The following is a 16,060-nucleotide window of genomic DNA, read 5'->3' on the forward strand; positions in this document are numbered from 1 at the left end:
GCGATGCATAGTGGGGGGTCTTCCACCATCTCACCTCACCAATCACTGAGTACAATGAATAGACAATCTACTGTAGGCTACAGTATCCATCCTTATGCCATGCCAAAACTTAACATGGTCTAACATCCAATGCAATCGTCATATGAAGGGAGATGTGACAAGTAAGAGATAAGAGATAAGTGGAAATAAGTCACACATATTCATACACTCACTTCCATATATGATATACGTATAAGTCATAACAAAATGCTCTATGGTGAGCTTATCCTCATTTGAAAATGTGCTTAGTATACACAATTCTTAAAATGTTCATCTATGCTGATGTTCCACTAGTGCCTAATGGAAAATTCTCATTAAATAATACCTTGTGTCAAGGGTGCACCATAAAGGAACAGCAAAGACCTCTGACTTGGGGGGAGGAGGGGGGGTTATTCTCACCTGTGCTATATGGATTGAATCTATCAGCAGACCAGAATCTATCTCACACCAGTCCAACAATTACTCCTTAATAATTTACCTTTAGGCTCACTGTGCCTAACTGTAGATGGACTCGCTGCCCAAATCTGAGGTGGGTGTTCATCCAGACTCAAAATCCCACATGCCCAAGCTCACATGCACACAGACAAAGAAACAGACACAAAGAAGCTGAGACCAGCGATGCACACATGCAACATACCAGTTTTAATTTCAGTCAATAAATCCTTTTTTTCTCAAAGACACACACACACACACACACACACACACACACACACACACACACACACACACACACACACACACACACACACACACACACACACACACACACACACACACACACACACACACACACACACACACACACACACACACACACACACACACACACACACACACACACAGCAGTGTGTAAAATAATATCATTAGTCTGGGAGAAGGCTGCCTCAGTGGAGCACAGAGGGATTTTCCTTTTATTTTCCTTTTAAAATCCCCTCATGCGCTGCAGCCCACCCCCACATGCCTGTTTCCAAGTTACCAACGCTGCTTGCCAATCCCATTTAATTGCTTCACAAGCTCAGGGAAAGTACAGAAACAGAGAAAGAAGGAAAGAGAAAGAAAGAAAGAAAGAAAGAAGGAAAGAGAGAAAGAAAGATAGACAGAAAGAGAGAAAGAGTGTGATAGAGATACTGAGCAAGAGAGAGAAACAAAGATAAAGTCCACCTGGATATCAGACAGAATTCCCAACCAAGTGAAAGAACAGAGCGAGATGAACTGGTTTATGGAACTTAGGGTTCTGCCAAGCCATTCAAGGCAAACTTTTCATTAGATCCCAAGGTTCTTAATGTTCCTACTGTCAGGATATTCACCTATTTACAATGAAAAGAACCACTCCAATGAAACCACTCAACAAAAACTTTGACAGAAAACACACACAAAAAAACCCCCAACAAGAACAGCTTCCATAGGGGTTCCCAAAGGTTGTTTCTAGAGTGGTGATTGCCCTCTCTGCTCTGTGTGACTGTCTGTTTCCACTCACCTCTATAGAGACTCCTGGGGAGAGGGTCTTCCCTGCTTTCCTCTCTCCAGTCAATTACTCCTCACGCGCTCCATGCTGCTCTGAGCGTCTCATGTTACCACGCGTCGCAACAAACCAAAAACATCCTGCTCATTCACACAGGAGGGAGATGAAAGCCACCAACTTAAGACGGGGGGAGAAAAAAGGAAGAAAGGTGGTGGAAGTAGAGGGGTGGGGGAAGAGGAGCACTATTCCAGACCTCCAGAGTGTTATCCAAGTGGGGAGAGCATGGCAAAAGTCAACGTGGAAGAGAAAGAGAGCGGTGAGCGCACGCTAAAAGATGAGGCGATACTGATGGAGAGAGAGAGAGTGTAGAGAGGGAAGAGGGAGGGGAGAGTGGGGGAGGAGAGAGACTGAGAGGGAGGGAGGGAGCGAGCACACATGAGAGACTGGTGTGGGATGTGGGGTATGTGTGCGTGTGTGTGTGTGTGTGTGTGTGTGTGTGTGTGAGAGAGAGAGAGAGGGAGAGAGAGAGAGAGACAGAGAGAGAGAGACAGAGAGAGAGAAAGACAGAGAGGGTGTGAGTGCACAAGAGGATCATAGAGATATGATGAGACATGAGCACATGGTCAACTGCTACCTCTCAGCTGATTTATTGTGAGTGCTTCCACTTTGGGGAAATACTTTAGTGTGTGTGTGTGTGTGTGTGTGTGTGTGTGTGTGTGTGTGTGTGTGAGAGAGAGAGAGAGAGTGTGTGTGTGTGAGTGTGTGTTTATGTGTGTAATATGCCCTTGGAATCCATTAGCTGATCTATGTGTCGATAATTAGATCTACATAACATATCTCCTCTGCTAAATGTTTAAGAAACTAAGCACACACAAGAGAGAGAGAGAGAGAGAGAGAGAGAGCGAGAGAGAGAGAGAGAGAGAGATGAAATGTTATTCCAGAAGTTTCCCGGTGGAGAAATGTGGGGGTGGCAAAAGCTACTGGCTTGGAGGGAGGCCGTGTCTCTGGGGTGAGCATCCTTAATAACGGCACTCTCTCTCTACATGCCTTTGTTAGCCAAGAAAACAACTTAAGCACGCTCTCTCCAGAACCTCTTGTATGTCAGAAGAAAAGGCATTTCGCTGCTGGTGTTACTCTGATGGTAGCTAATACATTATCCAAAATAACACGTCAACATCAGAGGCATCCCGAAAGCTTTTATGAGACGGGAGCGGAGAGGCTCGTGTGGAGCTGTCAGCGCACATACATGAATGGGCTCCATAGCAGCGCACGCTCAAATGGAGATATTTATCCACGGCATATTTGCATTGATCGCGCATATATTGACCTTTTGCCTGGTTTTGCCGGCCACACACAAATGAAGATGTGCTTGGCCGGAGAGTGGTACAAGTCTAAAGGGCAGTGTCAATCACAGACTGACTGCCCCATGGAGATGCCTGTAGCTATGTCTGTGCACAAAGCATTTCCATGAATTACATTAAAAAGCCGCAAAAAAATAAACTAAAAAATGTCATTATCTACTCAATGTCATGCCAATAGTCACTAATTAAAGGTCTGCTCATCACTGTAGCACTAAATTAGTAACCAGAAAGAATGGGTCACCACTCATCAAAAGAAGAGAAGGGCCAAACACTAAAATAAGAGATCCCATGCTGTTACACTGGAAGTGAATCCCAATGAGTGTTCATTGCATACACACCATATTCTTCTATTAATTAGAATAATGACAATATTCCAGTTGTGCATGAGTTATGTGAACACCTTAACCTGATGGCCATAACCAAAATAAGACCACATTCTGATGACTAAAAACTCATCACCTGGAAAATGCCCCTATGGAATATTGACTTGCATCTGCCCCTGTTCAATTTGCTGGCAATTTGGTAGCTTGGTTGGTTGCTCTAACAACTTGGCAACATGGCCAAAAGTGGCAAAAAGTTTCCACTTCTGAAGCAAAGATGAGACCAATTTGTGGCCTGTTGTAAGGCCATAACAAAAAACAGTCCGCACAGTTTCATCTACTTGAGTGAAATTCTGGGACAGAGTGCATTGAGATGTCATGATGCTGCTGCTGCTACTACTACTGAATGTTGAATTATTCAGACACTGCAACACCTTCTACGGAATAATGTCTTCACCAAACTATATGGACCTTAACTGGAATATGGTGTGCATGTTAACATAATTCATGAAAATATATTTTCATTTTAGGTGATCTATCCATTTAAGAGAAGAAATCTGCACTGCAATACAGCAGCAAGTTAAAAGAAACAAAACCATATTAATACCAAATTTACTTATCCCGTGTATTACTGTAACCTCATAGCTGAAGAAATGTTTCAAAATCAATGTATGCGGCTAATAGTTGGGAAATTACGGTATGGCTGTGCCAATATTTCCCAGTGAAATTAATTAATATAATGTGTTCAGACACATTCTTGGCTGGGAAACATATGGCTCAATGGCTTGGACAATCACATCACAATTTGAGGCAATCAACACGCTGCATGAGCAATAAGAAGAATATAGCAGACTGCATCTTTAAGGTAAAGGCAAAGAAATAAAGCATCACTAATGCCCTTGTGTGAGTTTGATGTTAATTCATGGCATTTCTTTGGCAGAGTTGGTTGTTGCCCTTATTGCTGTTCCAGGAGTATTCTCCAACCAATGCCTTTGATTGTGTCTCATGTGGTCACTACTGTGATGGGTTTATTGTTATGCTTTGAGAGTCAGTTCAGGCAAAAGGGTTGTTTTGTGAGTTGGCAGTGGGTGGTATGGAGGGGCTCTGGTGGGAGTGGATTTTTTACATGTCTGGATGTCATGGATTTTTTCTTGTTGAGAGCTTTGCCATTCCCCTTTGTTCCTGATGTGCTTCACATATATCAACAAACAATAAAATACAAATTGCAATCCACCCATTCTCTCACACCTGGGCTGCTTGCTTTCTGGCATATCTAATATTTTATATATATATAACAACAACAACAACAACAACACATTGCATTTAAAGCAAGGCACTCGAAGGACTTCACAATGAAAGGGGGGCCACACTAACCACTACCAATGTGTAGCACCCACCTGGGGGGCTTGGACTGACATGGGCTGATTTGTTACATCAGAAAAGGCATTTCTCATTCATGGAGCATCAGCACTGTGCGCTGTAACTTTGTGAAGCAGGATGCCTCATGCTGAGACAACCTCTTGTTTGTCAAACACTCTGTCTGTAAGCACTCAAGTGGTCCCTGAGAGTGTGTTTACCGCAGTCAGTCAAGAGAACCTGAAAATGGAAAGTCTCTTGGCTTGTCCACAGCATTTTTCAAACGCATGTTAAAAGACAATGGCTTACATCAATGTTAACTAGACCAAGCAAACCTTACAGCCTGGGGTCAGTTAGAGCTCGGGGTGGGAGACTTCACCAACTTAGCTAAAGCAAAAGAATTCCTATAGTGGAGCGGTTAAGCTCACATTATAAGAAGTATTGTGCATTTTATGACTAAAGCATGAAAGTTTCACCATATAATCTTCACCCCCTAAGCTTTAATTTCAGACGTGGAGGCACTTCAGATCTGACCTCTGGGGCTAGATATTTGCTGTACAATATAAACATCTTTGAGGAGTAAAATATTTTTACAAGTCATTCCAGAATTCTACTGTAAAGATCTAGAACTTACATTGACTGCCATTCAAACGGGTAGCTTGAGTTCATTATGACGTCTGAAATTAAAGCTTAGGGGGTCAAGATTATATGGTGAAACTTTCATGCTTTAGTCATAAAATGCACAATTGCTTTGCTTATCAGCCTAACTACTAACCCATTTGACTTGCATGCTGTGGGAGCATATACCGGAGTATGAAGCTGAAACTGATCGAGAGGCTGGAGCTGAAGCCAGAATGAAAGAGGGCTGCAGCTGTCATTCAGGAATTCAGGCAAAGTTTCTTAAAGTGCATGCCATTGCATATGACAGTTATTTGGTAACTAAACTGGTCTCGTACCCAGAAGCTGATCAAAGCCCATAGTTATCTTGGCACAAGATAAACAGCTCACTGACACCTCTCTCTCTCTGGAAGAATCTGCCAGTGACAGAGAGAAATGGTTTACTGTCAGTCTAGTCGCTGTAAAGCTGGAAAGAATATTCTTAGTCATAATGGAGCATCCATCCCAGGGAGAGCGCAAATTGGTTGCACACTCAAATTGTTCTTTTCCCTGTACACAAGTGTAACATTAGCGGACATCTATTCAATGTCTGAAATGTCAACTACATTTCTGACAAGGAAACAGACTAATGTAACACAACAGAGTGGATGCTGATCCGGATCCTAATGAAACAACTGCTGTGAATACAGGAAACAAGAAAATCACAACAAGCAGCTGGTTATGAAGATTAAACTTTTTCAAGCAAGGCAAGCATGCTGTGAACATTTGCTGAAAGGCAACTGATCACAGATGATGATAGAATAAAGGAAATACTGATCAACTTCCTTCAGAACTGGATATAGTAATTTAATGTATTTCTCTTTAAAGGTAGGACAGGGAAGTCTGTTACCGTGAAGGCTAAGTAAAGCCAATCATTTGTTTCTTGGTTGGATGGTTGGTTGGTTGGTTGGTAGGATTACACAAAAACTACTGGGTCAACTGAGTCAATTTTCATGAAATGTAGTGGAATGTGTAGCACAGGTCAAGAAAGAACCTATGAATCCTATTAAACATATTTAATTAAATCACAGGGCACCTGGATGAATTTTGCTTTGCTTTTGGTAACGGCAAAATAAAGGGGAATGCTAGGCCTTGATGTATGCACCCTACTGAGAGCCCTTCTACATATAAATAGTATCCAAGCTTGGATAAGGTGTGAATATTACTGGAGCAACACATAGAAAATCAGTCTGAAGTGAGTGCAATAGCTGCTGAAATCATGTCATGTCTTCTCAGTTCAGCCTAAGTGTCTGCTTTTCACTGCTGTTAGAGTCAGTGTGAAATCAATATGAGGCTTTAATGATAGCAGCTACTGCATGGAACATACTGTAAACATTTTTATACAGCTCTATCTTCTTCTTTGCAAGTAGAGTGAGTCTATGCTGTGTAGATGCTTGCTTGCATGAGCGTGCGCGCACGTGTGTGCGTGTCTGTGTGTGTGTGTTCCATTCAGTTGCAGTATGCTTACTAATGCTTAGAAGGTGCATTTCATGACTTTGTAGTAATGTCTGAATTCAACCATGCCTTGTGGTTACCTTGTTTCAAGCCATTCTAGTGTGGTATAGAAAGCCTGCAGGAAGACTAAGCTCGATTTGCGTCATTAATATTCAACGAACGAGCCAATCTGCTCGACTCTGGTTGGCTAACAGCTAGTCAGTTTCGTCCAGAGCATGACAGCTGTTATCAACTCATTTTAGCTTTACTAGCGAACGCATTGTCCAAATGGACATAAAACCTGTGAGGCTAGCGAACGCATTAAACCTGTAAAACAAATCACTTCCTTCCTTCAGTTGGCAATAGCATTTTACTTACGGGCTGGGCAGTGGGCACTGGTCGCAGACATTCACAACATAACACAAAAACATATGGACCTAACATATATTTTTAAAAGAATACAAGTAACAGTTTTGTGTGTGGCAGGGCACATGTAGGACCTATAGTCAAAAGCGGGACCCATACCTCTGCACACAGCCCTCTCTCCTCGTCACTGTACAGATGAACACCTGCGTCTCCATCTGCTGGGTGCTCATAGGGCGGAGGACCACATACTGTAAGACGCGCGGCCATCTTCTGCTGCACAGCTTCTCCTGAAGTAAGATAAGAGCCAAAGGGACAGCTTTATAAAATATTAACACACATCATCATTGTTCATACAGTGCATTCAAGTCAGGAACTGACTGGTCGACATAAGATGCTCCCCATAGCTGACATGGAAGTGGGATAAAATATTGAATAATGTGCATTTACAGATACTACACATCATCTATGTTGAGATCCTCATATGTCCAGTTGCACCCTCACCACCACCACCACCATCTACACCACCTCCTCATTAGTCATTACCCTTGAGTAGCTTGCTTTCTTTGAAAAGAACTATGAAATACTGATTGGTGGTGAGCATCAATTGTAATTAGGGTAACAATGGACAGAACCCCTCACTCAGATCAATTTGGCACTCAGACAAAATATAGATTTTTTTGCCTTTTTTCCAAGTGCATGTGAAGTCAATATAAGGTGATCCATTATTGGTTTTTAGTAAAGGACAAATATCATTGCATAACTTACTGACCTTTTGGAGGGCAAGTTATTAATTGAGGCTTTAGACCTAATAACCCACACGTATCAAGCATGCACAGCCAACAGCAGAGAATGTAAAATGATATTGAAATAAAAATAAAACATATTGTGCAATACTGATGCTACTGTTAATATGATGGAACTATCACATCAACTACTAAAACCATAACTGACATACTGTATATGATCATAATTTGGACAATTGGAAGTTGAAAATATCAAACTATAATATGCAGTAAATATGCAGTAACAGAATAAAGAAATAATGCATATCATTGAATGAATATTCAACATGTGCATGCTTGGTAACAACTGCATTACCATAAGATATTTGGCTGAATTAAAAAATATTTTAGATGGAAATTGACTGTGTGTGGAGCATCCATATTAATGTCTTTATTTGCACAAATTCTAAGAATCCATCAGGAAGAAAAGGCCACTGATCAGTTCACTAGTTAAAGCATTCAAATCAATTCAAAACATCCAAAACAGAACCAAAAAAACAAACAAAATCAGACAAACTGGCATAAGTTATCCAGGTCTTTATGTTGCATCTGTTTCCCATGTTGACATGTTTACCCTGAAACACCCCTGAAGCATGATGAGTGTGTATTACAGTTAGATTGCCCCTGGGTCTGTCAGCTTTCCTTTGATCAAACACACACATACTACTCACTTGTCATGTGTCTGTCTTTCATCCTCACTATCTGAATGTTTCCGTATCAAATAGTGTGTGGGTTCCTGTATCAAATAGTGTGTATGTGTGTGTGTGTGTGTGTGTGTGTGTGTGTGTGTGTGTGTGTGTGTGTGTGTGTGTGTGTGTGTACATGCTCCAGGTGGCCAGTACAACTGAGTGAAATTCTACTGACATTCAGGATTAGATCTGATTTGTCATTTCAGCCTCCAAGCCTCTGAGCATAGCCAAAGACTCTCCAGATGTAAAGGCACACACACACACACACACACATAAAAGGTAAACAGCAAAAGTGAAGGAGACTGTAGGAAATTGCCTCAATCCACCACTACAATACAAAACTGATGAGAAAATGATGGCTTTTAAAGAGACCGCCTCTTGTTACAAAAGCCGCCAACATAAAAACAGGTTGCTTTTAAAGAGCAATGAATCACTCCTATAATGCATTAGGATGTTCAGTGCTATTCAACATTATGGTATTATCGCTGACAACTCCTCACTTTTTATTGATGCAACTCACAATGCATTAATCATAAACGAGAAGAATGAATAACCCTTTCAAAGGTAAGATTTCCGTAAGATTCGCAAACAAGTGTACATATGCATAATTCCACTACCTAGACCTAGTGCATCTTCATCCATTAAACATGAATAAGACAATGTGTCTTCATGTGTGAATGTCTGTGTAGTACGGTATGTGTGTGTGCATACATGATGGCAATACATCAAACACAGTGCAATTAGAGGTGGATGAGACTTGTGCTTTGAAGTTGGTAAAAATGAATGTTTGAAGACAGCAGACTGTGCCATCAATGAAGTCTAGTTGCCATGGCTAGTGTGACGTCAGGCAGGCCAGAGAAAGCGCTCGCTGTTATTTTCAGCCTTGTGCCTCTCCACGGGTAAGTAGAAGGCAGAGCACTCATTTCCATCCACATGGGGTGGGGAAAACAGATGAAAACGCTGCAAGAAGTGGAGGCCAAGGTCTGGCCCAGGTGAGACGGTCTCAGAGACAGAGACAGGGCAATACTGGAGCCCAATGATATACTGGCAAGCCACACAACTACAATCCAATTCACTCCTGAACACCAAACTATTATTAAGTGCAGCCTATATTTATGTGTCTACCTAATGTAGGTCTTAATCATGCAATGCTTCTGCTCATGCTCCAAAAAATCTACCCTGATACATCTCCATTGTGTGCCAGCCTATTTATTATGGGGGCCCTTAATGATCTTTCTCTGTGATGCATCTCTCTCTAAAACCAAGTAAAGCTATGGAAAACATACACACAACCAAAAACCCTCAACTTTCCTCCACACTCCAAAGGGATACTGAATTGCCCAAGATTTGTGATAAATATCACACTCCTGGAAGATAGTGGCATCTTAAAGTGTATTCTCATGCATTTCTTTGTCATGATTCAACTGATAACGGCTGTCTAAGTTGCACTTCCAAGAGCAAAGTATTCTAAGGAAATAGACCAGAGCTGACACCTCCTGCTGAGCAGGAAGATGAGAGAGAGAACAATGGCCAAACAGCTTCTTGAACAAAAAGAAAGCAAAGGTGGAGAGGGGCTGACGGGAGGGAGGGATTGAGGATCTATTCCAGCGACTTGCCACATTTCTGCCTCAGACATCAATTAGTCCAGAAATAGTCTTCACCAGGGGAATAATTACATGTGCAGGGGAGTGAGAGTGGATTGTTGGGATCCAAATCATTGGGAGTCTTGGATGTTGGGGAAAGGACACTAGTTATTTCATACTTTTAAGGTAAATATAGGGGCAATTTGTACAGCTGTCTCTACACGTTTTATCACAACACAGTACAATACTGTAACACAAAGGTAAAATGCATAGATTTCCTGGTTCAAAGATTGGTATGCTGATAATTCAGTCATATCTTTGTCCTAAAGAGCACAGCACCTTGTGCTATGAATTACATTATTTCAATCTTCAAAACGTCAAAATTCAAAGTTCTATGCAATTAAATTGATTTTTTTCATTTTATGAAGGCTAATTAAATCAAATAAAAGGATGCATTTCTGATGTGTGATATTTAAGACAAAAATGGAAAAACATACTGCATAGATATTGAGAGCAAAATAAAGACTGACAGACTGGCACACTCACTGACCGACAGATTGATTAGCATAGTGCTAACTTTACATACCCAACAAATCTACTCCTTTGTTTGATTCCTCAAAAATATGACTCTTAAGTTTCAGCTAACATTCTGTTCAATTTGTTATAAGAATGCAGTCCTTTTTCATCAGTCTTAACTGTTTCCATGGTAACCTGGCTGATATCAGCCAGCTGTCCAAAGTATAACAGTATTGCAAAATTAAAAAAAAAAAAAACTTCCACATCCAGTACAAATTTGGACTTCACTGTAGCATTCATTTGTCTTTTTTTCTGGTGTTGTTTTACTTTTTTCTTGCTCTTTCAAACACGTGTTTTGCACTGCAGAGGGACAAATTGGCAGTTTGATATTCTGTTTGTTTGGGCCTCATGTCAACAAGCCAGGCACCAGATTCACAGGGCACAAATACAAATGCTTTTTCGAGTGAGCAGGAAGAAAAGACAAGTGTCCATCTGGCTCTGACCGCTCCCATATGAACTGAGATGGAGAAAAAAGAGGCATGCTTTTGGCTCCTCGGTGATAACGGCTGTCACTATGTTACTATCACCCATTCCCATGGGCTGCAAAAAGACCTACTGGAGATAAATGTGTTCCGCTAAGCTGTGTTTGAGTACATATAGAATCTCAGCGCTCCACAGAATTTTTTGAACAGCAGGGTGTAATAAAAGTCATCAATCATTAACTATACTCAGCCTAGATTATGAATTTGAGCTACTAAAGCACCAAAATAGGATTTTTATTTCAGGGCGTGAAAAAATGTTGTGATATGTACACAAAAAAAAATGCTGTGCAGGGGAAGGTCACTAATTTAGACACCACAGAATATTACATTGATTTCCCTTGCTTGTGTCTCTTTGTGACAGCTGTGTGCCACAGCTCTCTGTGGTACACTGGGGACACATAACTGGGTGTCAAATTTGAATGTGTCCAGCCCCAATCATTGGCCCCAGAGGACGGACAGCCAGAGGTCACCTCCTGACGTCATGAATGAAAGGTCTCTGACAAAACTAGTGCAACATATATTGATTGGAGTAAACAAACACAATGACACACTTTATGCAAGGGAGAAATTTGGAACATATTACAGATCACAATAGCAGTACTCAGCCATGTGTTCAGCCATGAATCACAGGTGTCCAATAAACATGTATTGTAAGTGCACGTGAATATCAAAATCAAACAAATGAATCTAGTAACCACCTTTAAATAATATTGAAAACCTTTAAATAATGGACTGCAGCTCATTTGAACAGAACAAGAATTTGCCCAGAATTATGACAAAAGGAGTATGTGACATGAAACTGTGTCATTTCGTTGGAGCAGAATGTGAAAGATTTGCATATCAGAAGATAGTCTTGTTTCATGCAGTCTCAATATCTAATAAGTTGCTATGACAACAAGTATGTGAAGCAGCTTGCCATTGTTGAATGACTAGTCATGTTGCTGGCTGCAGGGTCTCCCACTCATTGCCTTTGGGCTGGAATATCAAGTGACTTCATAATGACTCATTATGAAGTGCTGGAAATCATCAACTTGTATTGTCTTCTCTCGCAAACTGACAAAAGCATGTCACGATGGCTAGCCGATAGATATCCAGTCTCTTCTTTCATGGTCTTCATTGCTGTTTTTGTGCAGGCCTGTGTGAAAGGTGGATCATTTGGTCTAAAAAAACTATCTTCTAGTAAAATTCATATTACAACATGAGGTCACAACCACTGTTTCTCCTGCAGGCTATTTTGCCCAAATGTTTCCTAAATATGCAGAACAAGCGAAAGAATGAAGTGCAGTTTTATGATAAGCTAGCCTATGGGTAAACGGAGGGGTATAAGAAATAGGGTTCTGGATACAGCAACAGGGCAAAACTATGCCGTTTTGGTGATTTAATAGATAGGTATAGTGGAGAGAGACAGAAGAAAGGGGACCAAGCCCAAATAAGCAACTAAGCCGCACTTCTGAAACATGTTTAAACACAGCAACCCACACACAAAACGGTAATGTGAGCGTGATGAAATAGAGTTAGTTGCTCTTCGTTTGTAGCTCGACGCAACATTTTCATCAGGGATCTGGGAACTCACTCACACATACATATTGTGTTTTCCATGTAGTTTTCTGCAACCACTTTGCATGTGCAGCTACCAGTGATGGATTTAGAATGTAATTATGACGTCCTCTCAAAATTGATCTACAGGGATTCTAAGATGTGAAATCCAAGCATAAAGCAGTCACCTCTAGGGCACATGGAAGATTAATGAAAATAAAAAAAAAACCTTCAATAGGGAAAAGAACAAAATACAAGTTTCCAGCATTAATGTTCAAACACTTGACTTTGTGGATCGCTACCTAAGGAAATGAATTGCTTTAACATTCAAGAGGGCTTGACCTGTACAAATAGATTGTTGCAATATACGCCAGAACTCTCACAATGTGATTGCCACTCCAATGTGTCGAGCATGTCACAGAGAGATTGACTCTCGCCTCCCGTAAGGCTGAAAAAGATCAGCATGCATTGTGTGGTAACAAAGGTAATGTCCTATGTCCTACTAAAGACTGTGGTCAAAATAGAAAACCTTAATGGCATGAGCCTCACAGTTTACACGTAATTACGTAATTATGCACAGTGAAATACAGTATATTAGATGTATTCAGAGAGGTCAATGTAATTGAAATAACATGCATTTCTCTCTCATAAACGACAATTTTAAACAATTGAGTGGATCCATTTTTACATTTGACCACCGGAACCAACTCACCACACTAAACTCAAGTGGGAGCGATGAAGAAAGTAAACATCCTGCCTTAAAAATGTAAATGTGCAAATTGATGAAAAATAAATGATAACAAATATAAGTTATCAGTGCATAGGCAATAGGATTAGGTTACATGAGATTGCATCAGATCACATAGCAAGTCAATTATCTCGAGTTGGATGTCAGCGGGTATATCAGAAGCCTCGACTGTAAATGGCGAGCGAAAAATTTGTTCTCAAGTTCACTGAAGACTTGAAATCTCCACTCAAACTCTTGCAGCAATTCTGTTATCTTGTCTTTGTGTTGATCCAAATCAGCATTATATCTGATCGTTGTGAGACATGAGAAATGTGTCACTGTTAGATAGCTCCATAGATAGATTCCAGAGTAATAATCAAGGAACACCATGGGCGCAGCAGCACAATGATATCATGCAGCACCTGGAAATAGTCCCTGCAGCAACAAGTTTCAGCTGCAGCAGACAAATTGGTTAGTGACTGGGTTACTACGCCTGAATGGGAGTATATTTCCAGGTCAAATCAGCCTAGAAAATCACCATGTTTCATTTTAAATAGAAAAATTACTGGAAATCTAGCAGGAAAGATGCTAATGGTCTAATCCGATTCAAAGATCTACATGTATGCTAGGCTGGAGCTAAAAATGTTATCGTGCCAAATGAGGCAGATTAGACAGATTTATGGCTGACAAATGAAAATGGAATCCACTGTGTCATAAAGGTCAAGGCTAAGTCAAGGGACTGCAGGCACTGTGTGTCTCTATTAGAGGCTGGAGGCAGTGATGATTCTCTCCCCACTCTGTTGAAAGACGAAGCAGCAGGACCGCTTGGGTCTCAAAATGCTACAGCAGCCTGCTGATAGCAGACTCTGACAGCCTCCTAATGTCACTGCCAGGCACCACTTATCCATTCCACAAAGGACTGGAGGAGCCTGGGTCTCCCTGCTGGCACTACTCAGAGTTCAAGCAAAGCCTGTGACCACATCGCTGTCAGGTATGTGAGGCAGCACTTTCAGTGATTCAGGTGCATCGATTCAGCACAACCACCCTGAGGGCCTGAAATGGCTCATGTCATGCAATATGTTCGGTCCTTGATCGATTAATTGGGTCTAGTAGTAAATCGAGAAGAATCAGGTCACATGAGACTTTTCTTCTAGGCCAACTCTAGAGGTATACAACCATTTTTGGAAATCATCTCAGATTATTGCAAATATTCAATGAGAAAAAACACTGATGACAGCCATTTTGAACTGGGCTATTCATTATTTTGTGCTAGTTTGGTACTGAATAAATAGGTATGCACAAGTCGCATTCATATCGTGTAGTTCTTCAATCCTTTTCACCTAAGCCTCAGACTATCTGGAAACCCCTTTAATGGTTCTAGTGACTAATTCATTGTGTGTATGTTCCCTTAATTCTGAATAGTACACTGAGAGTAATAACTTCCTATGTTAGAAACTCAAGTAAATGTCAAGTTTATTTTAGACATCAGGCACCATTCATTCCCATGCACTGGTAATTTAGCTGATTTACAAGGAGTATAAAAGTACATCAAAGCTATAAGATGGAGGGAGTGATAGTCATTGAGGGATTATGCGTCATCCTTGACATTTATGAGACATTCTATAGAGCTGTTGTCATTATCTGTTAAATTGCCCACTTTCAGCACAAGATCAGCCAGCCTTGGGATTAGTTTAGCTTCTTTAAGTATATTTCATGCTTCAGTATGAATAGCTGGTAAGACTGACATCAATGTCTTTTTCAGCGCAACTAAAATTGAATGTGATCACTTGAGCACAAAGAATGGCCCTGAATTCAATGTCACTTGACACAGAAAAATGTGTTTGAACACTAGCAACAAGAAAATAATACTGTATCATATCTAAGTCTTAAACACACATGATCAACACTGAGGCAAAAACAAAAACGCACTCCACTGGTATCAGGACCCAGTACAAGGTTACAGCGCCCCATTCAAATATGTTGATATAACAATGCCATAAAAAAATCCCAATACTATTGCAATAGTATGTATTACTAGATATTCCTTTCCAGCTAGGAGGAGCAGGAGCTACTCAGCCTTCGTACTAGAAAAGGAGTATTTATTTCAGGCTTATGCTCCTCTGAGATGGACTAGTAACAGACAGAGATCCTTTCTCAGATCCTCTGGGATGCACTAGTACCAGATGGGGATCCTCTCTCAGAGAATATGAAAAGAATGCAAAAGAACCCACTGTGGGATTGTTTCATAGGATTGTGGTGGAGACTGTGATTGAGCCCGGTGTTGGCAGAATAATTTAAGAACTAGGAAGCTACCAGACCCATCTTGAAATTGTAATGTAATTTTAATGCAAAACAATAAAAACCCTTTAGTCAACATACATGCATACAGTACATCAATATACAGTATGACTGCAATCTTTCACTGGATTTTTTCTCTTTTCATTGGCTCCTGATTTCTGATTTCATGAAAAAGTGGATTCATTATTGGAATCCAGCAGTGTGGATTAATGATTGAATTCAGCGGTGTCACTAACTATTAGGGATTTTGTTTTGGATGCCCTTGCACTACAGATGCAAGACTCAAGAGAGATTTATTAAATGCCAAAGAATTATGGGTGTAGCGAAATCCACAGTTCGGTTCATACCTCACTTTTTTGAACCCATGGTTCCATTAGACTGAGGTGGCATGC

At 40.8% G+C, this 16,060-nt stretch overlaps 1 protein-coding gene across 1 annotated transcript in view; it reads right to left on the bottom strand.

The window, feature by feature from the left end:
* The window catches only part of shisal1b (shisa like 1b), a 65,245-nt gene that overhangs the window by 20,814 nt on the left and 28,371 nt on the right, over positions 1 to 16,060 (bottom strand). The window contains exon 2 of the mRNA XM_062547462.1: positions 7,155 to 7,282. Within this exon, the coding sequence (XP_062403446.1) occupies positions 7,155 to 7,225 (71 nt within the window). The 5' untranslated portion in view covers positions 7,226 to 7,282. The remainder of the gene's footprint in view (positions 1 to 7,154; positions 7,283 to 16,060) is intronic.

The sequence above is a fragment of the Sardina pilchardus genome, chromosome 10, assembly GCF_963854185.1.
Source record: "Sardina pilchardus chromosome 10, fSarPil1.1, whole genome shotgun sequence".
In the NCBI taxonomy this organism is placed as follows: domain Eukaryota; kingdom Metazoa; phylum Chordata; class Actinopteri; order Clupeiformes; family Clupeidae; genus Sardina; species Sardina pilchardus.